The 24,224-nt window shown below is 45.0% G+C and overlaps 1 protein-coding gene across 2 annotated transcripts; it reads left to right on the top strand.

Annotated features, from left to right (window-relative positions):
* Window positions 1-995: 995 nt before the first annotated feature.
* On the top strand, window positions 996-23,287 carry REEP2 (receptor accessory protein 2). Of its 2 annotated transcripts, XR_007358006.2 has the most exons (9): window positions 996-1,211; window positions 2,138-2,210; window positions 9,223-9,299; window positions 9,736-9,856; window positions 10,414-10,527; window positions 11,050-11,194; window positions 12,578-12,738; window positions 16,471-16,625; window positions 17,639-23,287. XR_007358006.2 is itself a non-coding variant. In XM_048860775.2 (8 exons), exons 1-8 carry the CDS (start codon window positions 1,180-1,182, stop codon window positions 16,543-16,545), a joined length of 798 nt encoding a protein of 265 aa, XP_048716732.1. In that variant the 5' UTR covers window positions 996-1,179; the 3' UTR covers window positions 16,546-23,287. The 2 variants fall into 2 exon arrangements, 1 of the variants encoding a protein (XP_048716732.1); XM_048860775.2 differs by having other exon boundaries at window positions 16,471-23,287.
* Window positions 23,288-24,224: the final 937 nt, after the last annotated feature.

Raw genomic sequence — 24,224 nt, 5'->3', positions numbered from 1 at the left:
GGGCTCTGTGTGGGGGCGCGGAGGAGGGTGACGGGGGGCGCGGAGGAGGGTGACGTGAGGCGGCTCTGTGTGGGGGCGCGGAGGAGGGTGACGTGGGGCGGCGCTGTGTGGGGGCGCGGAGGAGGGTGACGTGGGGCGGCTCTGTGTGGGGGCGCGGAGGAGGGTGACGGGGGGCGGCTCTGTGTGGGGGCGCGGAGGAGGGTGACGGGGGGCGCTGTGTGGGGGCGCGGAGGAGGGTGACGTGGGGCGGCTCTGTGTGGGGGCGCGGAGGAGGGTGACGGGGGGCGCTGTGTGGGGGCGCGGAGGAGGGTGACGTGGGGCGGCTCTGTGTGGGGGCGCGGAGGAGGGTGACGGGGGGCGGCTCTGTGTGGGGGCGCGGAGGAGGGTGACGGGGGGCTCTGTGTGGGGGCGCGGAGGAGGGTGACGGGGGGCGCGGAGGAGGGTGACGGGGGGCGGCTCTGTGTGGGGGCGCGGAGGAGGGTGACGTGGGGCGGCGCTGTGTGGGGGCGCGGAGGAGGGTGACGTGGGGCGGCTCTGTGTGGGGGCGCGGAGGAGGGTGACGGGGGGCGGCTCTGTGTGGGGGCGCGGAGGAGGGTGACGGGGGGCTCTGTGTGGGGGCGCGGAGGAGGGTGACGGGGGGCGCGGAGGAGGGTGACGTGAGGCGGCTCTGTGTGGGGGCGCGGAGGAGGGTGACGTGGGGCGGCGCTGTGTGGGGGCGCGGAGGAGGGTGACGTGGGGCGGCTCTGTGTGGGGGCGCGGAGGAGGGTGACGTGGGGCGGCTCTGTGTGGGGGCGCGGAGGAGGGTGACGGGGGGCGCTGTGTGGGGGCGCGGAGGAGGGTGACGTGGGGCGGCTCTGTGTGGGGGCGCGGAGGAGGGTGACGGGGGGCGCTGTGTGGGGGCGCGGAGGAGGGTGACGGGGGCGGGGGGGCGCTGCGTGGTTGGCGGGTAGATGGGACACGCCGCGCCGCGCAGGGTTCGCACCGAGGAGACGTTGCTCTTGGGCTGCTCTGGTCCCAGTTTCCCGCCGACGCGGCGAGGCCTACCCTTTAAGAGCCTGGGGTGGGGCCATACTTGCTGCAGGAACCTGCCCTTTAAGGAACATCTGAGCCTCCGCGGCCGATCGGAGCCGGCTGCTGCGGACCCGCTGCTTTTCGACCCCGAGCCGGCCCGGCTCCGCCATGGTTTCGTGGATCATCTCCCGGCTCGTGGTGTGAGTGCGGGGGTGGCCCTGCAGCCTCCCGGCCCCCTGCAGCCTGCGGAGCCGCGGGTCGCACACCAGGGCCGGGGTCCCTCGGAGCCAGCGGCTCTGGGGACCTGTCAGAGTTGCGGAGCCGGCCGCAGCCTCTGCGGCGGGCGTGCGGGGCGCTGCGAGGCCGGGCTGTGTGGGGTGGGGAGGCTCCGTGGGCTTGGTGCGAGCGCCTCTTTCTCGAGAGCTCCAAGCCCTCGCCACGCGCACGGCGACACCGCCCCAGCCGCTCTGCCGCCCGGAGCCCCCTTGCCGGCGCCAGCTGCGTCTGGCAGGGGGCTCTGGAGGCTTTTCGGGAACGGGGGGGGGGGTGAATTTTAGCCGGGGTCCCTGTCAGCACCCCCTTCTCGTAGGAGCGAGAGAGAGAACTCAGCCCACCCACGAGAGTCATCCTGAAAATAGATGAGCGCTGTGAGCTTTATAGGTCAAAGCTAGCCCATTAAACCGGCTGCTTGGTTGTCAGCAGTGGCAGCTTAGCACTTGGGCACTGTGCCCATTGCATGAAATGCTGCAAAATTCTTTACTAATGTACATTTATGAATAGACTTGAGGTGAATCACTTTGTAACGTGCATTTCATAGTGGTGTAATCCCCACTATCCCCAGCTGCCAGAGGCCTGGAGAGAGAGAGACAGTGGTAGAAAATTCATGGAGCTGAGGCTTTTAGATATAAAAGGAGGGTTTGGTGCCAGTGGAACTGCCCTGGGTGAAAGACTGAGGCGGCTTCAGGCAGGCTGTGAGCACTCTAATAACTGAATCTTATTCCTCAGATCAAAGGATGGGCTAAGCGGAAGGGAACCAAATTAGGATGAGGTGTTGAGATCCGCGAGGGGAGGAGCATCAAGCGAATAAGAATGCTGAATAGTTCTCATGGGCTCTGTTTTATTCCAGGCTAATATTTGGCACTTTATACCCTGCATATTCCTCTTACAAGGCTGTGAAGACGAAAAACGTAAAAGAATATGTAAGTGTGAGTCGCCATGTTGCGTTCCCACTGGCAACCTCCCCCCCACCCCCACCTGACTCTCATCCTGTTTCATACCACACCACCCAAGATCCTCCCCCTCCTGAGACCAGCCTCTTTCCTTCTCTGTATGGGACAAGGCATATCTCCTGTCATGTTGGGTGTGTGTGGTGAGCTAGAGGCTAGCCCCACAAGGCTAGGTGTGGATGGAGTATATTCAGACTCTGCCTTGCTAAGTTCAGACACTGACTTCCTCTGACTTTGCTGCTCTGCATCTCCATTTGCCCATCTGTAAAATGAGAATGCCAGCCTCACAAGCCTGTGAAGGTTAGCTGTTACTGGCCATAATGCTTTACCAGACATTTCCAACAGAATTCTGCTCACACAATTGGGGCCAGATTTTCAAAGGAGCTCAGCTCCCATTTAAGCATCAGAACAAAGGGATAGGTTTTCAGAAGAGCTCAGCATATTGGGTATTGAGCTCTTTAGGCATTTTGGCTACAAGTGTTACAGGGGAGCAGTTGGCTACTGAGCAAGCTTGAAAATCTGGTCTATGTTTAGGTACCCATAAGGAAGCAGAACTCTCCTGAAAATCAGGCTGAAGTCATGGGTGCTGAGCACTTGAACATGTAGCTCAAACAGGGTTCAAAAAAGAACTAGATAAGTTCCTGGAGGATAGGTCCATTAGTGGTTATTAGCCAGGATGGGCAGGGATGGTGTCCCTAGTCTCCGTTTGCCAGAAGCTGGGAATGAGCTACAGGGGCTGGATCACTTGATGATTACCTGTTCTGTTCATTCCCTCTGGGGCACTGGCTACTGCCAGAAGACAGGATACTTGGCTAGATGGACTCTTGGTCTGATCCAGTAGGGCCATTCTTATGCTTACTGGGAGGAAAGGGTGGAGGAAAGGGTGGAGGATATTAGTCTATTCTAATGAGGTCAAACAGCAAAGCCCTGGCAGCAGGGACCAGACTGAGCTGGCAAGTAGTGCTGTATCAAAACAATACTTCTCTGGCGGCACCATTTAAGTTCCCATTTAAAACCCCTTACATTTCTGGTCCTGAAGGAAATGTGCCCCCATACATGGATGTCACGCTGATTCTCTGCAGACAGACATCTTGGAACAATATCGTTTTAAGAAGGGTGAGCAGCTCCAGAGTTGACAATTTAGTTGTCCAGATAATTCTATTAAAAATATCCAGGTGCTCAAATTTGTCCAAATTGTAGGCTAATATGTAACCCTGGCTTATTGACAGATTTGGAACAAAAGGATATGATGTCATGGAAAGAAGCTGATTTGTCTGGAGTTTTCAAATCCTAAATCTAGTTTGGCAGGAGAGATGGTGAAAGAGTGAAAATATGGTATAATCTGAAAGCATTTCAAAGTCCAAATAGATGAGATGTTTTTCCCTCCCCTCTTCATTGAACTGTGGCTCTCTAGCCCTTTTCTTCTGCCTCCTTTTGTTACTCTTTAGTCTTCTCAGTCTTCTTTAGTTCTCCTTTTGTAGGTCGGATGATTTATTCTGCCCTGTTTCTTCTCTTGAATGGTAAGAGGCTTCTGTCAGGCTGGATTTTCTCCAGTTTCCTTTTAGGGTTTATTTCTCTTTAGTCTCTCCACCCTGGTGGCTTCTGCCCATGGTGTCTCAGTGGTTTGTGATGTGGACTTTCCAGCAGCAAGCAATGAGTGTCCTGATTGGAGGCATGGTGCTCCTCTGAGCATTTCAGAACACCACCTCAGTGGGAGAGGTGATATTTGGGTGGAATCCAGTCCCCCTTTACTCTTCTTTGCCTGCTTCACTGCTGCTCTAAGAGGAGCAACAACATTGGTGAGTAGGACACTGGTGTGGTGGAGTTGATGTCTGTGGTGTGACTTGTGGTTTTCCTACTTGCAGAACTGCAGAGCCAGGAATGGTATCAACAATGAGTGCTACAGGACCTAGTTCTGCAATGTCTCCTCATTTTTCTTCAGCCTTCTAAAGTTATATGGAGCTTTGTCTATTGAATCCAGCCCACATCAGTGGTGTCAGTTTGAGGGAGAAATGGGTTGTGGTGGAGCAATGTAGAATTAAATGGCACACATTAAATAAATTAAAAAACATTTTACATTTGTGCATTTGATTTTTTTCCCTTCCAAAGTATAGTACTTTGTACTTGTGGTTAGATGTTTGGCTGCGTATGTGTGTTTTTGCCTGAGTGCCGTCCTAGCTTTGCGCAGACAGCTGGCACAGCAGACCTTGAGCGAACCGCCCAGTGACCACAAGATCCATTAAGGTGCGAAGGCACTAGGCCAGGTTTATTGTCGACAAAGCATGGTAGTAGCACCTGGCAGACTTTACGAGGATACTAAGACATGTATGCCCATGACAGTGGATGCAGTTTAGTGAATGGTGGGACTTTTCATTCCCCCCTTGGCTGGACAAAGATACTTCCTTTGAGATACATTTTTATACCTTGATACAAACAAGTTATTACTGCCTCTGACATAGTTAAGGAGTACTTGTGGCACCTTAGAGACTAACCAATTTATTTGAGCATGAGCTTTCGTGAGCTCACGAAAGCTCATGCTCAAATAAATTGGTTAGTCGCTAAGGTGCCACAAGTACTCCTTTTCTTTTTGCGAATACAGACTAACACGGCTGTTCCTCTGAAATCTGACATAGTTAGTTACTTGCCCCTGACGTGGCTAGTTATTACCCATTACCTTGTACATTTTGGTTTGATTAAAACATTTTTATTACATACTGTTATCCTGACCTCATTTTTTAGGAGAGGTCAGTGTGTTCCTGTTATTCTTGGGGAATGTTTTTGTACCATCCATGATATTGGGATGTTCTGGTACCACTTGATATTGGGATGCATGAGTACTCTGTGCTTAGCACTTTTTAGGAATGTGTATTTCTGCAATATCAATCCTGTTCTTGCCAGATTTTGTGAGCAAGTCCTGCCTTATACAAGGCCTCTGATTCAAGGGCTTATGTTTCAGGTTCTCTTCTGACTACATTTCCCCGCTTTTTTTCTTTTTATGGGGAGGATGTTTACCCATCAACCCGGAAAAGCATAATGCATGGACTGAAGATGACCCAGTGGGCCAAACACTGTTATGTGGCCATCTTTATTACCCAACTGATTTGGCTCATAATTATTTTCAGCTTTGTGAAACTGTGCCTTTTTACAGCATTAAGTATTACTGGTTTGGACTTTAGTCTGTTGGCACATAACAAATGTGGTCAAGTCCTGAGCACTTGTACCTAAGCTACCACTAATTTTTAGTTCTCTGATCAGTTCTTCTTTGTCTATCAAGATGAGGTTTCATATAGAATTCCCCCATGTTGGATGCAACATTTCAAGTTAAGAAATTGTCATTTCTAATATTTAGAAATTCCAAGGATATCCTAATATTGCCAGCGTGAGACCTGTTATTCTATAAAAGTATGTTAAAAGAATGTGTTATTGGAAAGTCAAGCACTTGAAAGTTAGGAAGTGCTGTTGTTGCCCTATGAATCTGAATAGCTGGCATTTTCTAACTTTCAAATGTTTGACTGTGCAACTTTAATGTTTATAGTATAGGGTTTTGGCTTATAATTTTTAAAATTCCTAAAAGAGTGGTGCTCTAAAGAACACAATTATATTTATTCTTTTCAATTAGCAGTCTGCCAATTATTTAAAACAAAATGCAAAACTAGTCCTTGGTTTGAAAAGCTCAGTCTAAAAAGTAGACGACATTGGCAAAAGAAAGAGAAAAGAGAAGAATTTTTACCTGTGCTCATCTCACTTTTTTTTTTTTTTTTTGTATTCCTGTCTTACATGGCCGATTTACCTTACTTGTCCCACTGTCACCCACTTGCCCAATGCTTTTTCTTTTAATTTGTAGCAAACTCAGCTTGTCCCTTTTCCCTGGTTTTTGCAGACAATGATCCCTAGCTTCCCTCCTGGCTTTTTCTCCCACCAAGCAATTGCCTTCTGCCTCTGCAGCACTGAACAGTCCAAGCAGTTAACAGATGGTTGACTCTGTTAACATCAGTGCAGCCTCTAGTTGTGTGCAGTCATCTATTCTGGTGCAGCCCAACAGTTTCTGTCTTTTGGTGGGGTAATGATTGGGATGAAGCAGCCCAGTTTCTTTAAAGGAAAACTGTGTCTTTGATGTAGAAATTTTAGTCAACAGAATAGTGGGTAAAGGAGAATCTGTCACTACACCGGACCCTCGCTAGAATGTGGGGTTCGGGATCCATGCGTGGTACCGCGTTAATGTGGGGACCGCGTTACCATGGATCCTAATTTAAATGTTTAAATTTGGAATCCATCGCCGCGACCACGCTATATGCGAATCCGCGCTCTAGCGATGCGCACTCTAGCAAGGGTCCACTGTATAACTTAATTTGAGCTTTCAGAATGGCTTTGATAAAGCCTCTTGCAAGGGGCTATTGAGGAACTAATTATGAAGATCTATCAGAAAATAAGAGTAGGAATACGTAAGAATGGCCATACTGGGTCAGACCAAAGGTCCATCTAGCCCAGTATCCTATCTTCCGATAATGGCCAATGCCTAGGGTTGCTAACTTTCTAATGCAGAAAACCGAACGCCCCTGCCCCTGCCCCACCACTTCTCTGAGGTCCCACCCACTCCATCCTCCCTCCCTCCATTGCTCATTCTCCTCCACCCTTGCTGACTTGCTCATTTTCAACAAGCTGGGGCAAGGGGTTAGGGTTCCTGAGGGGGTGAGGACTCTGGCTGAGGGTGTGGGGTCATAGAATATCAGGATTGGAAGGGACCTCAGGAGGTCATCTAGTCCAACCCCCTGCTCAAAGCAGGACCAATCCCCAACTAAATCATCCCAGCCAAGTCTTTGTCAAGCCTGATCTTGAAAACCTCCAAGAAAGGAGATTCCACCACCTCCCTAGGTAACCCATTCCAGTGCTTCACCACCCTCCTTGTGAAAAAGTTTTTCCTAACATCCATCCTAAACATCCCCCACTACAACTTGAGACCATTGCTCCTGGTTCTGTCATCTGGTACCACTGAGAACAGTCAAGATCCATCCTCTTTGGAATCCCCTTTCAAGTAGTTGAAAGCAGCTATCAAATCCCCCCTCATTCTTCTCTTCCGCAGATTAAACAATCACAGTTCCCTCAGCCTCTTCTCATAAGTCATGTGTTCCAGTCCCCTAATCATTTTTATTGCCCTCCGCTGGACTCTTTCCAATTTTTCCACATCCTTCTTGTAGTGTGGAGCCCAAAACTGGAAACAGTCCTCATCAATGTCGAATAGAGGAGAACGATCACGTCCCTCGATCTGCTGGCAGTGCCCCTACTTATACAGCCCAAAATGCCATTAGCCTTCTTGGCAACAAGGGCACACTGTTAACTCATATCCAGCTTCTCGTCCACTGTAACCCCTAGGTCCTCTTCTGTAGAACTGCTGTCTAGCCATTCGGTCCCTAGTCTGTAGCGGTGCATGGGATTCTTCCGTCTTAAGTGCAGAACTCTGCACTTGTCCTTGTTGAACCTCATCTGATTTCTTTTGGCCCAATCCTCTAATTTGTCTTGGTCCCTCTGTAGCCTATCCCTACCTTCCAGCGTATCTACCACTCCTCCCAGTTTGTCATCTTCAAATTTGCTGCGGGTGCAGTCCACGCCTTCCTCCAGATCGATATTGAAGAAAAGCAGCCTCAGGGCCAACCATTGGGGCACTCCCCTTGATGCCGGCTTCCAACTGTACATGGAACCATTGATCACTACCCTTTGAGCATGGCGATCTAGCCCGCTTTCTATCCACCTTATAGTTCATTTATTCAGCCCATACTTCTTTAACGTGCTGGCAAGAATACTGTGGGAGACCGTGTCAAAAGCTTTGCTAAAGTCAAGAAATAACACGTCCACTGCTTTCCCCTCATCGACAGAGTCAGTTATCTCATCATAGAAGGCAATTAGGTTAGTCAGGCATGACTTGCCCTTGGTGAATCCATGCTGACTGTTGCTGATCACTTTCCTCTCCTCTAAGTGCTTCAGAATTGATTCCTTGAGGACCTGCTCCATGATTTTTCCAGGGACTGAGGTGAGGCTGACTGGCCTGTAGTTCCCAGGATCCTCCTCCTTCCCTTTTTTAAAGATGGGAACACTTCGGGAATTTCTCTGAAGGAGAAAACTTTATTCTTCAGTCTCTAACAGATATTCTTTCAGTTATGAATAACACCAAAAAGTGATAATTAATCCTAAATATGTCTTTTCAAAAATTACCCAGTGCACCAAATTCAGCAGGGAGGGGAAAATTTGTTAGCTCCAGAGTGTCAAAAAGCAGTCAGGATCCACAAAGAAATATGTCCCTAAAACTTAAAATAATAAAAAAAAAATCACCAGAAATATCACATGGTAATAGTTTCTATGGGTTTCTTGTTCAATGTTCATTTATAAAACTTTTAATTAAAATGAAAATTCCCAAACAAACTACATCAAAGATGGAATTAAGGTTTAGAGTACATATCGGTAATTTAGAGTAAGAGTAGCAACATGCCTGTAGTACTGTACATATCTCCAAGCATGACAAATCCAGGAAATTCAGGCTCAAAGTTAAAATTAGAAGGAAATCCAAACATGTTGTGATTTGTGGCAAAAAGAAAAATCTAATGTTCAGTCAACGAGTCTTATTCTAGTTTGGGACTACAAAATTTAAAATGCTGTAATCCTTTGGTTATTTCATGGTGTTACTACAAAATAGAGTTAAGGTTGTTTGGGTGTTCCTAGCTATGTATTTGCATATCTTAATTTGTTTGGATATTTTTTTTTAAGGTTAACCTTAGCTGACAATTTCCTGTGTTCATTATTTCATGTTTTATGCATAATTATGACATCCATTTAATGTGTTCTGTCCTAAATTACTGATACGTACCCTCATCCTTAGGATAAAATTAACATCTTAAGGTGACCAGTCATTTGACAAGGAAAGAATCCCAGTTTTTGGGTTGCATCCTAGTGTTCGTGTTTTTTGGTTTCTAATGGAATAGCTGTCCTTTTACAGGTGAAATGGATGATGTATTGGATTGTGTTTGCCTTCTTCACCACAGCAGAAACACTCACAGATATTGTTCTTTCCTGGTGAGTATCCTGGCTGTTCATTCCATATGGGGAAAGGAGGGAAAGCTCTCAGACACTCTTCTAGGATCAGCTGCTGTGAGGTACAGGAGGAAGGGTCCTCTCCCCGAAAGGACTTTTTTTGTAGCCTTTGTGGTTGGAAGCTTCGACTTAGCCATAAATGCCTGGTGGGCTTCAGAGCCTGAGCTCCAGCCTGAGCCACAACTACAAATGCTGTCTACACAGCTACAAACCCAAGTCTATGAAGACATACCCAGAGAGGCCTCCAAGAGGTGTGTCCCAGAGATTCAGGAAGGGCTCTGTTCCATTGCTGGCCTTGTCATGTTGATTCTGTTCCATTTCCGAATCTTCTCTTTACTAATCCTATCTGTTTTCCACTTTGGACTATCTGTATCTGTCTCTGACCTGCTCTTAATTCCAGCTTCTCCATCTCTCTCAGGTTTCCGTTTTATTTTGAGTTGAAAATCGCATTTGTGATTTGGCTGCTCTCTCCTTACACCAAGGGCTCCAGCGTCCTCTACAGGAAGTTTGTGCACCCAACGCTCTCCAATAAAGAGAAGGTACTTTTCTATTGCCATGGCTATTGACCTGCCCTGGAAGTTGGGTGACTTTTGACCCGTTTAGACCATGATAAAGATCCTGAGGCATCAAGTCTATTTGTGCTGCCTACTTCTCTAAAGCAAGATGGCCAAAGTGCACCCTGTGGAGTATTGCAATGTGACCTGTAGTAGCTGTAATTTTTAGTATAGATGTGTGGCTTGCAGATGTGATGGGTTCCCACATGGACTGCTCCAGCAGCTAGACTGTTTGAATCAAGATGGAAGCCATGCATTCTAGAACCTGTAGCCTGTGCAGGCTGCAACTTCATATTATTGGTGGGCACTGCTCTGCTCCATTTTATGTAAATTAGATATAGTTCACTGCTTTTTGACAAGTTACAAATGCAACCCTCCACTGGGTGCAAGCCTGCTGTGAGTGACAGAAGTAATGCCCAGTAGCTGGTGCTATTGGTCTTGGAGAAAGGTGCCTGATGAGCTTTTGGTTTTTAATGGGGAGGAACTCTGTCCATGCTTGCAACCAGGAATCTAAATGTTGGGTTTCCCCACTTCTTTCCTAGGAGATTGATGAGTATATTACTCAGGCCCGTGACAAGAGCTATGAAACCATGATGCGAGTTGGCAAGAAAGGTTTAAACTTGGCTGCCAATGCAGCAGTTACTGCAGCTGCAAAGGTAACACAACTGTGTGCTACATCCACTTCTTTAGCCTCTGAGATGCCAGTTTGCCCCTAGCAGGATAACTTCCATAGGAACATAGGATTGAAAGAGACCTCCTTGGTCATCAAGTGCATTGTCCTGCTATCAAAGGCAACCATGTCATATAATTCCATTCATAAACTTATCAAATTCTGTTTTAAAACTGTTTAAGTTCCTGTTGCTGTGTCCCTCCAGCTGATTCCCTGTTGGATTGGAGGGAAGCTGGTGGGTGCTGCTGACCTCACTGTCCTCCTGCCTTCCTCCAGTTTGCATTATTCTTCACACAGCACTTCAGCTTGGGGAGGGAATGAGGGGGAGATTGCCCCGGAGCAATCTTCTTTCCTGTTGGCTTCTGGAGCATGCATGTCTCTTCCTCTTGAGTCTCTTTGTGGGGAAGGGGACATTTTCCCGGTCCTTCCATTTTGTCTCTGTGAAGAATCTGAGATGACAGAAGCCATGTATGGGGTATCCATGGCACTAACTGTTGTGTCCTGTTAGGGTCAGGGAGTTCTGTCTGAGAAGCTGAGGAGTTTCAGCATGCAGGACTTGACTCTGATCCGGGATGAAGATACTGTGCATCTACAGAGCCCCAAACCACAGCTGCGCACCTCCACTAGTCGTCTTGAAACCATTGAGGATTCAGGTACATAGTACTCTTGTTAGGCCATTCTATGAGGCCCTGAACAACAGGGGTAAGGGTAGTGTATCGAGGCTTCAAGATAATGGTAAGTGCTGCCAAAGCTTTAGATTTTATGTTTTGAATGCTGCATGTAACACAGGAGTATGAGTTGCCTGTTATTTGGGGGAAAGAGATTTTTGGAGTGAGTTCCCTTCCAGATGAATCTGCTGTCATCCCTGGATTTTTTTATTTTTAAAATAAATCTATTTAAAATTAAATTTGAAAATATGACAGCCTACATTAATAGATTATAGTAAATATAGACATTAGTCATTTAAACTCCTGAAAAAATGTTCATACAATACGTGTCCACTACCAAAGTTTTAAAGAATGCCACATCACTGAACTGGTGGAAGTTGCCGGCTATTCACGTGGAACCACAGTGTTTTTTAAAGTACTAAACTGGCTTTTTCAGTAGTAGCCTCTTCTGGAGGTACAAAGAGAATTCTCTTCATTTCGGTTTATTCAATGAGTGCAGTTCAATGTCTAGTTCCTTCAAGGTTAAAAAAAAAAAATGGGAAAGTGCAAAAGCAGGAAAGCTTGTTTTCCTTTTCCAATCTAAGAGTAGAAACTGGGGGTTAGAGTATGAGCTCTACTAATTCTAAAATCTTGAAGGACATGGTGAACAGAAATGATAGATCAGTTCACAAATTACAGATAATACCTTCCTTCTTTGCTTAATCAGTTTCAAATGCAAAACATATGATAAACTTTTTTCTTGTGTATCCAGCACATTTAAGGTAGCTTTCTTAAACATGATTTGTGTCAAGTTCTATTAAAAATGCACAAAAACAGCAAGTAAAAATCAATCCTCTAGTAAATAAGTGCATCATTCACTATTTTCTAACATAGAAGAATGTAAAAATTAAGAGTCTGAAAAATGTTTTAAACTGTAGCAGCTTAAAGTAAATTTGTATAGCTATAGAATATCCTCCTGTTAGCAGAAGTACCAGTTTTAGTCTGCAGTTGTGTTTTAATGGTTCTCAGTCAATGAGAATCAACCCCTCTTTAGGAAAATAACTAAAAGGTAAAAATGCAAAATGAGTAAAATTGTTTATTTAAATCAAGATTTCCTGCTTGCTGATTTAAATCATGATGAAAGTCAGTGATTTAAATTGTTTGATGCAAATCAATCCATCCTGGTTAGAGGGCATGAGTATTCTACATTTTCCCCATCCTTCCCAGATTATGGGCATGTTTGCACACTCTTGGGTGTATCCCCCCAGGCCCTGAGTAAGAGCTGCTGACACCTCTGTCTCTTCCTGACAGCCCTGATTGGGAGCCCCTTTTGGATGGACTCGGTACTGAAACATATAAAAGATGTTTTTGTTTTCTTCTCGTCCTTAGCTGCTTCCTGTTACTCTTCAGGAGAAGAGGCCAGTGTGTCTCAAAGGTCAAATGGGGCCCAGTCTGATTCTAGAACAGAACCTTCAGATGAGGATGCAGGAGACAAAACACCGAAACGCACCCAGAGCCTCAAAGCTCCTAAGAAAGTGACAAAAGCTGAGGTGAGCTGGTATATAAATGACTTCTTGGGCTGATTGGAGCTGGTTTGCATAGGTGAAATTATAGTAAAGGACAGAATTATCAGATGCATAGATCATGATAGGTTGAGGAAGAGTCAACTTGTCTTTTGTAAAGGGAAAAGATAGGGTTAAAAGATAGGAAATAAAGTAGGAATAAAAGGTCAGCTCTCATAGTGAAGGGAGGTAGATAGCAGGGTCCCCTAAGGATCTGTACAACATATTAATAAATGAGGGGGTAAACAGAGTTAGGTGGCAAAGTTTGCAGATGATACAAAATTACTCAAGATATCAAAATCCAAAGCTGACTGTGAAGAGTTACAAAGGGACCTCGCTAAACTGAGTGACTGGGCAACAAAATCCCAGATGAAATTCAGTGTTGGTAAGTGAAAAGTAATGCCTATTGCAAAACATAATCCCAGCTATAAATAAAAAACGATGGGGTCTAAATTAGCTGTTCCACTCAAGAAAGAGATCTTGGAGTCGTCATAGATAGTTCTCTGCAAACATCTGCTCAGTGTGCGGCAGCAGTCAAAAAAAAGTCAACAAAGAGGGTCAGAGAATAAAACGGAAAATATCATAAAGCCACTATATAAATTCATGGTATGCCCACACCTTGAATGCTGCATGCAACTGTGGTCGCCCCCATCTCAAAAAAGATATAGTAGAATTGGAAAAAAGTACAGAGAAGAGAGGCAAAAATAATTAGGAGTATGGAACAGCTTCCATATGGGAGAGATTAAGAAGAATGGAACTGGTCATCTTAGAAAAGAGACGACTAAGGGGGATATGATAGCAGTCTATAAAATCATGAATGGTGTGGAGAAAGTGAATAGGGAAGTGTTGTTTATTCCTTCACATAATTTCATTGGGTGACTCTTGGTTCTTGTATTAATAGGCAGCAGGTTTAAAACAAACATAAGTACTACTTCCACAGGTTGACTGTGCATTGTGTGAACTTATTGTCACGGGATGCTGTGAAGGCCAAAACTATAAATGGGTTCAAAAAGAAGTAGATAAATTCATGGAGGATAGGTCCAGCAGAGCTCTTAGCCAAGATGATCAGGGATGCGAAACAATGAGACTCCCACTTCCCTGGGACAAAAAGAACGAAGAGTACTTGTGGCACCTTAGAGACTAACAAATTTATTTGAGCATAAGCTTTTGTGGGCTAAAACCCACTTCACCGGATGCATGCAGTGGAAAATAAAGTAGGAAGATACATATTTTACACACACACACACACAACCTGGAAAAATGGGTGTTGCCATACACACTATAATGAGAGTGATCAATTAAGGTGAGCTATTATCAGAAGGAGAAAAAAACCTTTTGTAGTGATTATCAGGATGGCCCATTTCCAACAGTTGACAAGAATTGAGAGTAACAGTAGCAAGGGAAAATAAGCATGGGGAAATAGTTTTACTTTATGCTCTGGAAATTTCCACTACATGCATCTGAAGAAGTGGGTATTCACCCAAGAAAGCTTATGCTCCAATATGTCTGTTAGTCTATAAGGTGCCACAGGACTCTTCGCCACTTTTACTTTGTGTAATGACCCATCCACTCCCAGTCTTTGTTCAAGCCTAAGTTAATGGTGTCCAGTTTGCAAATTAATTCCAATTCAGCAGTCTCTCATTGGAGTCTGTTTTTGAAGGTTTTTTGTTGTAATATTACGACTGTTAGGTCTGTAATCAAGTGACCAGGGAGATTGAAGTGTTCTCCGACTGGTTTTTGAATGTTATAATTCTTGACGTCTGATTTGTGTCCATTCTTTTACATAGAGACTGTCCGGTGTGGCCAATGTACATGGCAGAGGGGCATTGCTGGCACATGATGGCATATATCCCATTGGTAGATGTGCAGGTGAACGAGCCTCTGATGGTGTGGCTGATGTGATTAGGTCCTATGATGGTGCCCCCTGAATAGATATGTGGACAGAGTTGGCAACGGGCTTTGTTGCAAGGATAGGTTCCTGGGTTAGTGTTTTTGTTGTGTGGTGTGTGATTGCTGGTGAGTATTTGCTTCAGGTTGGGGGGCTGTCTGTAAGCAAGGACTGGCCTGTCTCCCAAGATCTGTGAGAGTGAGAGATCGTCTTTCAGGTTAGGTTGTAGATCCTTGATGATGCGCTGGAGAGGTTTTAGTTGGGGGCTGAAGGTGACGGCTAGTGGCGTTCTGTTACTTTCTTTGTTGGGTCTGTCCTGTAGTAGGTGACTTCTGGGACAGTTGCTGTCAGGAAACTTTTACTGATAGATCCAGCCTGTGTCTTAAGTCTTAGAAATGCCCTAAATAGATAAATTGATCCTGCTACTCCCCTTTTGGCCTTTTTTCAGATAGGAGTGGATGGTTCTTATGCCTTCCATCCTTCAATCACATCTCTAAGCCTAGCCACACACTAGAATTGGGTGCATTTATGCTCAATATAGTTTCCATTCTAACCCCCTCTTTTCAGATGCTCATAACTCTGAAACTTTTGTTTTTTGAGCTGAAACTTTCCAAGCATGGGTTCTTGCTGCAGGTCTCCACCACCATGATAATTTGGATTACAAATGATAAATACTTTTTCTTCCTTTTGTAAAGGTAGGGGCCATTTTTTGCTCCGTCTAACTCAAGCTCCTAAACTTTGAAACATTTAGTGATGGATTGATGATTTTTAATTGCACCACTTGTAGTAACATTGTAGTTTAAATGTTAATGCAATGTTAAGACTGGGTATGCTGCCCACTTGGTGGTCTAGTTACCTGCTGGGCAAAATGCCTGATCTGATGAGATGCTTGAAACCTGCCTGGATTTCTGATCCTAGAAGCTTCTCTGGCTTTCTGGCTTGATCCTTCTACTCTCTTCCCTAAAAGGCCCTGTGGCCTAGAACAGTGAGCATAAACTGCTGTGAAGCAGGAGGGCCAGATTCTATTGCAATTCTCCTATTAATGGGTGATCTATAAAGTGCAGGGGGTCGGGGGCAAGGAAATAGGGATTGTGCCCTTTTCTGCTGCTTCATGATGGATATAGAAAGTAAGGTCTTTTCAGGAAGACTTGTTTCTTCTGCTTGGTCTTTCTTCAGAACTTTCAAGTCCAATTTCTGTTGTTTTGTTTTGGGAATTCTTGGACACTTTTTCAGAAACATGCTTTGGGCAACTTCTCAGCTCTGTCAATGGTGTCAGTCTTCACAACTCACTGAAACCACTCCCCTCTCTAAGGATCTGGAATAAGATAGGCAATTGTAGCAGAGTGTACAAACTAGTTCAAGACATTAATGCCTCTCTTTCTGGAAGAGCAGGATTGTGGGTACTATTTAGAACCAGAAAAGTTGGAATAGAGACTAATGATCAATTTGAAACCTAGTCTCTCTCTCCGCCCTTCCTGCCCCCAAACCACTCCTAGTCTCAAGGTCCCCTTCTGATTCTTGGTTTTTCCTATTAAATTTTCCTGTGGTTTAAAATATTTTTCATTCCCTGTTGCTGTGTGAAAGACCCACTGAAACAACAGAAAACTTAATGACTATACAGTGGCACTGACAAAAAAAAAGTTAAAAAATATCAAGCAGAAGTCAGATATTTGTCCCTTCAGCCATGTTTTAAGGGGTCAGCATATTGGACTGAATAGACTCCTTGTGTTCTGACAACCCTCCTTGCTGTGTTGTTGATCTATGCTCCCCCTCCTTTCTGCTCTGTACTTGTGCCCTACATGAACTGATAGTTTCTCTGTTTTCTTTTGCAGCCTCCACTAAAGAGTGTGAAAGCTCGCCCCAAGAAGAAAGCTGCAGGCTCCATTGCTGCTGGGGAGTCAGCCTAAGGACACCCTCACCCATCTGTCCCAGGATTTGCCTGTCACTTTGAAGGGACACTTACCAAAGGAAGGGAGCAGAGATACATGTACATAACAGCTACTTCTTTGTAGAGCTCATTCCAAGTCGAGGGGGTGGCAGGGATTCAGCATGTGGAGTGGAGGATGCACATCCTCAGGAATTATTTAGTCTTAATCTCTCTGTTGGAGAGAATGTTGATCTACCTGTACATAGCCTGTTGCTTTGGGATCCCCTCTCTGCTTAACCCTAATAGGGAAACTCTGCTGGAAGAACTGATTATTATTATTCTTAACATAGCGCAATGTGCCTCAGGTGGCACGTGACCAGGATTCACTACCAAATTTGGTCTGCTGGTTAATTAGGGTTAGAGCCATCCCTTGTGCAGAGGCTGGAACAAATATTCAGGATGGGGCCACTGAAGTTCCATTTGGGGTGGAGAGCTCCCGAAAATGTCTCACATCAGCCTGGGCATTCTCCTGAAGCTACTGAGGGGAATTATTGGTAGGAAGTGCCTGTAGCAAAGTGGCTGGTACCAGTTCCTTCGTAATTCAAGCCCATTCTCGTAGGGAAGGGGACTGAAGCAATATGTGGCTCATGCTTTCCAGTTTCATTCATGATTGACTTGTAGGACGAGTGGGATTGTGTCCGGGTTCCAGCATATGCTGCAGATGGACTCTCAGGAAGTGAGGATGAACAGCTTTCTTTGCTTTTCAGGGAAAAGGAAGAGCAGGGAGGGAGCTGAGACTCCACAGTGGCTAGGAGGACATGAGTGAGTGTGTGTGCATGCTGGAGTATATACAAGTGTCTGCTGGAGAACTGACTACTTGGCACTCCTGGAGTTTGTGGTCCTGTCTCCAGAATTGCTTGAATTTTATTTTGGATTCCATAGTCCAATCCAATTCCTGTATGGATGATGTCAAAGTGTGTGTGTGTTAGGCAATGCAGGGGCCAATGAGCCTCTCCTGGCAGTGCTTTGGGTGGACTGTGAGGATGTTACATTCACAGCCAATGGCTGAACTCCACAGCACCCCGATGCTAGTTACCCGAGAACTAATCTGACAAATTCTTTCATTCTAACAGATGACACTGGAAAACCTGGCTCAATGCAGTCTGCAGACTTACTTGAATAAGTGTGAGGTGGAACAAAGCTAGAGGCCCTTCTATCCCAACTCGGAAGGCTCCAGGAGAGCCAATCCACAGGGCGTGAGAGTTTACAAATAACTAAAGTATGAAAACTTCATTATCCTGATACCAGGACTCCATTCTTCAGTTGGGGGGAAAAATTCAGTATTGGGATTGATCAATCCTTCTGCTGCATCTCACTCCAGCCCTTGAACAACTCTTCATGTATTTAACAATGTGCCAAATCCATCAGTCTCCTGGAACCTGAGCAACATGTAAGATTCAAGCCAGAAATACATTTGGATATGGGGTATGTAATGAGGGGGTTGGACGTCAGTAACACTCTCATTTAAAAAAAAACAAAAAACCTTTTGAGGTGAGTCAATGCAAGCTATACTGGACACCAATATGTTGAGAATAGCTGAAGGGATTCCCCCTTCCTCTGGGTGAGAACACATCCTAACCTGTACCCATCAGTAGATCTTTCCTAACGTCTCTTGGTGGGGGGATCCAGAAGATGAATAGGGCCCCTCATTATCACTATTATCACTTGACTAATGTCTTGGAGATGAATATTTGGTGGCCTTGATTTTTCACTGAGATTAGCTGCCAAAGGAGCTTTCCTGCCTATTAAAGACCATTCTCTCTGTAACCCTAACCATTCTCTCTGTATTTTAGGAGTATGGATTTCCCCCCATTTCTGTGGCCTACTTTCTCACTTCTAAAACTATGGCAAAGCTCTTAGCCTAAACACCTAGTTGTTACGTTGTAGGCAGTGTATAGGAACACCCCTGTAGCTTTCTTCAATTGCTTATAACTTTGTCAAGACTGCCACCTTTTGGGCTGAAATTTTGCACGTTTGTTCTTGGCCTAGGCATAAATTTTATGAAAAGCTCATCTCTTTCAAATACAAAGAGTGAAGGGATAAAATTTTTGCCATTTAAAAAAAAAAAACAATCACCACCAAGCATACTGACCAATTCTGATGTTTTGGTAGGCTGTGGAAGAATCTTGTAATTTGTCAGGGATGTTAGCCCTGTGTAATAGATAAGGTGGTCTGTTGAAAGTCCTCTTTGATTTGGCTGAGGCATTAAGATTTACAAACTTACTTTGTGCATGTGCATTGTATTTTTTTTTTCTTAATAATTATCTACCAATGTTCCACTGTTACTGCACTTGCATGTGTATCTGTCTAAGTGGAAATTCTCATTCAGGATACAATCTCTTACCGTTTTGTGATCTGGAACTGCATAAGAAAGTGAAGAGGAACTTTTTATTATATAGAATGACATGTGGCGGTGCATTTGGAAAGAGACTTGACTGTGAAGGTGCCATGTCCAAGTCTATTCTATATTGGACAGGGCAATTATGCTGTATATAGTAAGTAGCTTTGCATGATCAAATTTCATCAGTTTTTTTGTTTGTTTTTTAACCTAAAAATCTCGATATCAAATGCTGTGTTAAAAAACTGCAGGACTCAAGTCTGGGAATACCAAGGGTAAGGCAGCCCATATTCTACTTCCAACCTCCCATTGTCCTCTTTATTGCATATTAATTTCCATACAAACTCTAATTACATGATCCTCATACTATCACTTTCCACAAGACCTCTGCCTTGCTCACTCCAGAAGCTGGACAGTGTGAACTGAAGGAGGTAAGTTTATCCAGTGAATAAGGCAGAGGCTCCTTTCCTGTCTTTGTGGAGGAGTTGGCTGGTGTGCAGTGTATGGGGAAAGGAACCACACACTGAACAATTATAATAAAAAATAAGCATGAAAGAGCTGCTTCGTTCACTCTGCACGATCCATTCTGTATGTTGAAAGGGGCAGTGGATCTCTGGGAAAATTGATATGTAATCATGCAATTAAATTCCGCATTGTAATCTGTGCACAGCCACATTAGGGGCAGAGCTGAATGCATAGCCTTAACTGTCATTTTCTGACCTATGAGTGCTTCACTCTTTAGCCTTAAAATTCCTTTATGATAGCCTTTTGAATATGAATTGCATATTCATATTCAGATAGTATTTGTTATCTATCAAATACTATCTCCGTTCTGCAGCTGTCTTTCGTTTTTATCCTTGAAGGTCAGGCTAGCATCACTGTAATTATGTATTGTAGACAGTGCAGAGGGGGATAGCAGCTAAGGTACTGTCACTGTTGAGAGTAAAATTCACCCTTTTTCTGCTCTATTGATCCAGCTTGGGAAGCCCAGATTGTGGGTATCTAGAGACCGGTGTCCTGGCTGGATAGTTGCAAACGTGAGTTTGTAGGCACTAGTGGGGCATGGAGGGCAACTTTGCTACCAGTGCAGAGAGAAGATTAATAGAGTGGTGGTACCAGCTCCATTGTCTGGAATAGCAGCACCACGCTGTCGTCCTCAACTCCTTCCACCAGTGGCCTCATGCACTTTCTAGTCTCTGAATGTGTCTGTGGGAGGTAGAATTAGGAATGCTGTGTCAGAGAGGTACATGCAACCCACTGGAGAATGAAGCAGTGAGGCAACATTGCCATATCCATGCTAGGCAAAGGATTTGTGACCTTTTGGGGATCAAAAGTTACCTCCCCTTGCTCACTGACCCTCTGGTGAATTGGTCAGCAATTCATCTTCTGCCTCTTTCTCTTTATTGAGCTCTTAGCACTACTCAGCAATTAGTGCTGCTCCTGTTGTCTCTCGCTTGCTGCCACCAACCCCTGCCCTTCCAAAGCAGGGATTTTGGTTACTTTTAAGGGCTCTAGCCTCAGGGGCCTGGTCTCCTTCTGACTTCCTGTGCTAGGTTAATAGAAAACAAAGTTGATATTTAGCACTACACAATCATTAATCTCCAAGCTGTCAGCAAAGGTGGGTCAGTATTCCTGTCCCCACTTTACATGGAGGTTTAATGACTTAGCTGAGGTCACAGTGTGAGACCATGGTGGAGCCAGAAATAGAACCCAGGTCTCTTGAACTCCACATCTTGTTCCCTATCTCCTGGGCCAGGAGGCAGCAGAACATGACTCTTATTCTTAGCAAGAATAAAACCTCAGCATGGCCAATGTGCCCTGCTGTCAGCTTCCAAAGTGAGCACCAGAGGGAGGCTAGGCCTGATCTTCATATGGGATGTAAAGGCTTTGACCAGGTAGATCAAAATCTAATTAAACACCCATGTGACAGTTTACAATCCGTTCCCAGCCACGGTTTTAAGTATGGATGGGTAGCAGTGTGTATAACCTCTTTCCCTTAATGAAAGCTTTCCACTTGCTGCTTCAGTAACATACTTCCTAGCTGCTGTGCCTACAACACCATTATGTGGCAGAAAATGCTGAGACTGCCCCACATTCAGTGGTTTTCTCAGGGCTCAGAATGTTGCAGGTGAATTGTTATATGTTAGGTTCTGCTGCAAAGTAAAGACTTATTGCACTCAATAACACCCCTACACCCAGTTACTTATATGCCTAGATGCAGAGATGTAAGTGGTATGATAGGAGAAGAAATGACTCTCAGGTGTTCCTTACTCATAGGATGAGTAAGCTATAGCACATTAGGTTCATGAAATCTGCACTGGAGGCAGCTTCACTTGTGGTTCCTACTCACATAAAGAGGAATTGCCATATTTCCACCACAAGAGCCCATGTCATGCTGCTGGAGAAGGAAACCTTGAGCCATGTTTTCTTTTCCTTATGAAACATGGTGATCTTGCATCCTGCTGCGTAAGAAGGGAAAGTTGTACCATTCCAACTGCCATGCTTTGTCCCTGCTCCCATACCAAGTTCTGCTGCAGACTGAGGAGGAGGAAATGCTATGTCTGTCTGTCTTAGGGTTTTATATAGCTGCCCATCGCTGTTGTATCTGAGCACCTTCCACATAAAATTATTGTTGATAGCAAAGGTCCTAGTGCACTTTATGGAATCTCTGGCATCTCCCCCCCCCCCTTTTTTTTTTAACTAAAAACTCTGATTGGAGGGTGGAAGATTTTGGTTTGTGGATGGGTTTTTTTAGATTTTCACTCTTTTTGTTGGTAGGGGTATCAGTATTGTCATTCTGATGGTGAAAAGGGTTTTTCAAAGAGTGCTCCTCTTCCCCATCCTGATGCAAGAAGATCCACCCATCTGTCTATTTATATGGCCCTTATCACCATAGTATCTGAATGCCTCTCTCCTTCCATATTCCTGTTGGGAGAGTACTTCCTCCACAAGGCCCCCACCCATGTTACCACCGCTCCTTGAAGAGCTATTGTTCCTGAGAACACTTAGTTCCCACCACTTGTGCTTTTGAGCTTTAATTCTTGTCTAAGCTTGTCATCTTAAATTATGAGACGTCCTTTGTGTGATGTTCTGTACAATATGGAGCACAATGCTGGCCCACAAAACATCCCATAAACCACCATGTCCTGCTGCCTAACTAGGAAATGCAATACCCCATGCTTGTGAAACTCTGAGAACCAATGTCCCATTGCCTGATGGGGAAAATCCAAGCCCTCATGACCCACATGTAGTATAGGAAACATGGTCTGCTGCCTAAGGAGTAAACTCCCTACCTCACTTGCCAAGAATATTCACATTCTATTCCCTAATGAGAATACTGTACCATCATCCATCTGAGAGGGAAAATCTGCTGCTGCCTAATGGGGAAATGCTGTATCACACTCCATGAGAAACCATCCCTCTTCCTGGGATGCATCCTAGCTTTCCTCACCACATCTCCAAGCTACTGGGACTCCACATACCATGTAACTTCTTGATTTTGTGTGTAAAACAGGCTTCTGGAAGCTCAACAGCTGCAGGGGATGGTGTTAGCATTCTGAAGCTACGTATGAGTGTCTCTGGTGTAAGTGCGTAGAGCTGGTGTGTGTGTGTGCATGCTCATCGCTAGTGTTCCAGAGAGTGTGCATGTACACCCATCAGTGTTACTTCTTGAGCCTCTGGTACTGTCTCACCAGAAAAGGGTTTATGCAAAGATTCAGGAAGGCTTGTGTTACAGTTTCCTGTAAGATTTCTATAAATATTGTTTATAAATGTTAGTAATCCCAGGGGTCCCTAGAGACTTCTAAACTCAAGGCCAAGGGGTCCCAGAGAGGTCTTAAGAGGTGTCCAGAGCAATGTGTATTTGGGAACAATTGGTTTGTATGGTGACTGAGCGATCCTTCCACTTTCTGTAGCAGCTGAGACCTTTTCACGTAGGGTGGGGTGGGGGGGGGAGAATATAGGTCACACAAATTGTAAAGGTATGTCCAAAGAATGTATTTGAATCAGTTTGAGCCTCAAGCACAGCTTCCACGCTGCAGCCCACAGGTTAGATCCTGACTACCCACAACACCTCTGATTATTTCAGGAAGGGCAGGGTGGTGTTAGTCTCTTCTGTCACTCTAAGTAGTAAATACATATGGGGCAAATACTGAAAGGAGTGAATGCCCAGTGACGACCTTAGGCTGAGAAATGGATTTTTTTCCTGGGAAACCCTCAGCTGTATTTGGGGCCAAAATGATGAATTGTAACGCTTGAGCTTTAGGTTTCTGAGGATGACTCATGTTTGAACAAGTGTAGCAAAGTCAAATAGCAAAACTGCCACTGTTCTGTTTGCAGTGAAGAGTTGGAATCAGAAATAATATGGAATGTAGACAAAAATCCACATCTGCCTCAGTTTCTTTTTAATGTTGTTGGTAAATGTGAATCTGTGCTGTTATCACCAAAACCTTTTCATAAGCTCTCTGTGCACAAACGCTCTTCCTTCCGTGGAATTCCTGTGCTGCTCACTTTGTATCCTCTCATGTCCTAGGTCCATTTCTCACATCCTTCCTTATATTGAAGCATGTCCAGTCTGCTGGATACCAGGACAAAATCCCACTTTTAATACAGTTTGTTTGGTATTGAGACATAGAGGCTAGTGCAAATTCTGCACATAGGCTTATCCTCTTCCTCCTTGATTCACCGCCACCCACTGCCAGGCTCCCACTGATGCCCATTTCACTATGAGAATCCAAGTTCAATCTTCTGGAGGCTAACCTTAATCCTGATGTTCTGTTCTCATTGGATTCTCCATCATTTATTCTGCAAGACCTGGTTTCAGGCTGGGCCCAGAGCTGAATTTAAGTAACTCTCTTGCATCAGCATATGTCCATGGCATCTCCCGTAGTGACTTTTGGTTTGGGGGAAAATTTACTTGTTGCAAATACTTCCTTTGGAAGATAAGACAGTTTTCTGTTTACGTCTGTCCTTGTGTGGTTAATGCCCTTGCAGGGCTACCAACCATCTGCAAGGATGAGGAGGTGGGAGTTAGGTTGGACATTCACAAGTCTATTGTATGTAACGGCCTGAGCCTCCTCTAATGCTAAACTCCCCAAGCAACCCTTCTCTGAAATAATGTCTCTAATAGGAGTGTTAGAAATACCTTTAGTTTGAATTGAATCCCATCAAAGACGTACAGAGATAGGGAATTCTTTCTCTGCGGCAAGCTCAAGGAGTAGTAGAGTCAAGAAGAATGAGCAAGTGTCTGGCCATAAGCAGTAGTGTTACAGTTCAACTACAATGAATGATTTAACAGAAATTAACCCTTAAGCATCTATACA

The sequence above is a fragment of the Caretta caretta genome, chromosome 8 (genome assembly GCF_965140235.1).
Source record: "Caretta caretta isolate rCarCar2 chromosome 8, rCarCar1.hap1, whole genome shotgun sequence".
NCBI lineage: Eukaryota > Metazoa > Chordata > Testudines > Cheloniidae > Caretta > Caretta caretta.
This window is presented reverse-complemented; position numbering and strand designations above follow the sequence as displayed.

Bases quoted from the DNA above. Each gene is read 5' to 3' on its own strand.
- REEP2 (XM_048860775.2), top strand. From the start codon at position 1,180: ATGGTTTCGTGGATCATCTCCCGGCTCGTGGT. The intron at 1,212-2,137 runs GTGAGTGCGGGG...GTTTTATTCCAG, and splicing joins ATCATCTCCCGGCTCGTGGT to GCTAATATTTGGCACTTTAT. The intron at 9,857-10,413 runs GTACTTTTCTAT...CTTCTTTCCTAG, and splicing joins CGCTCTCCAATAAAGAGAAG to GAGATTGATGAGTATATTAC.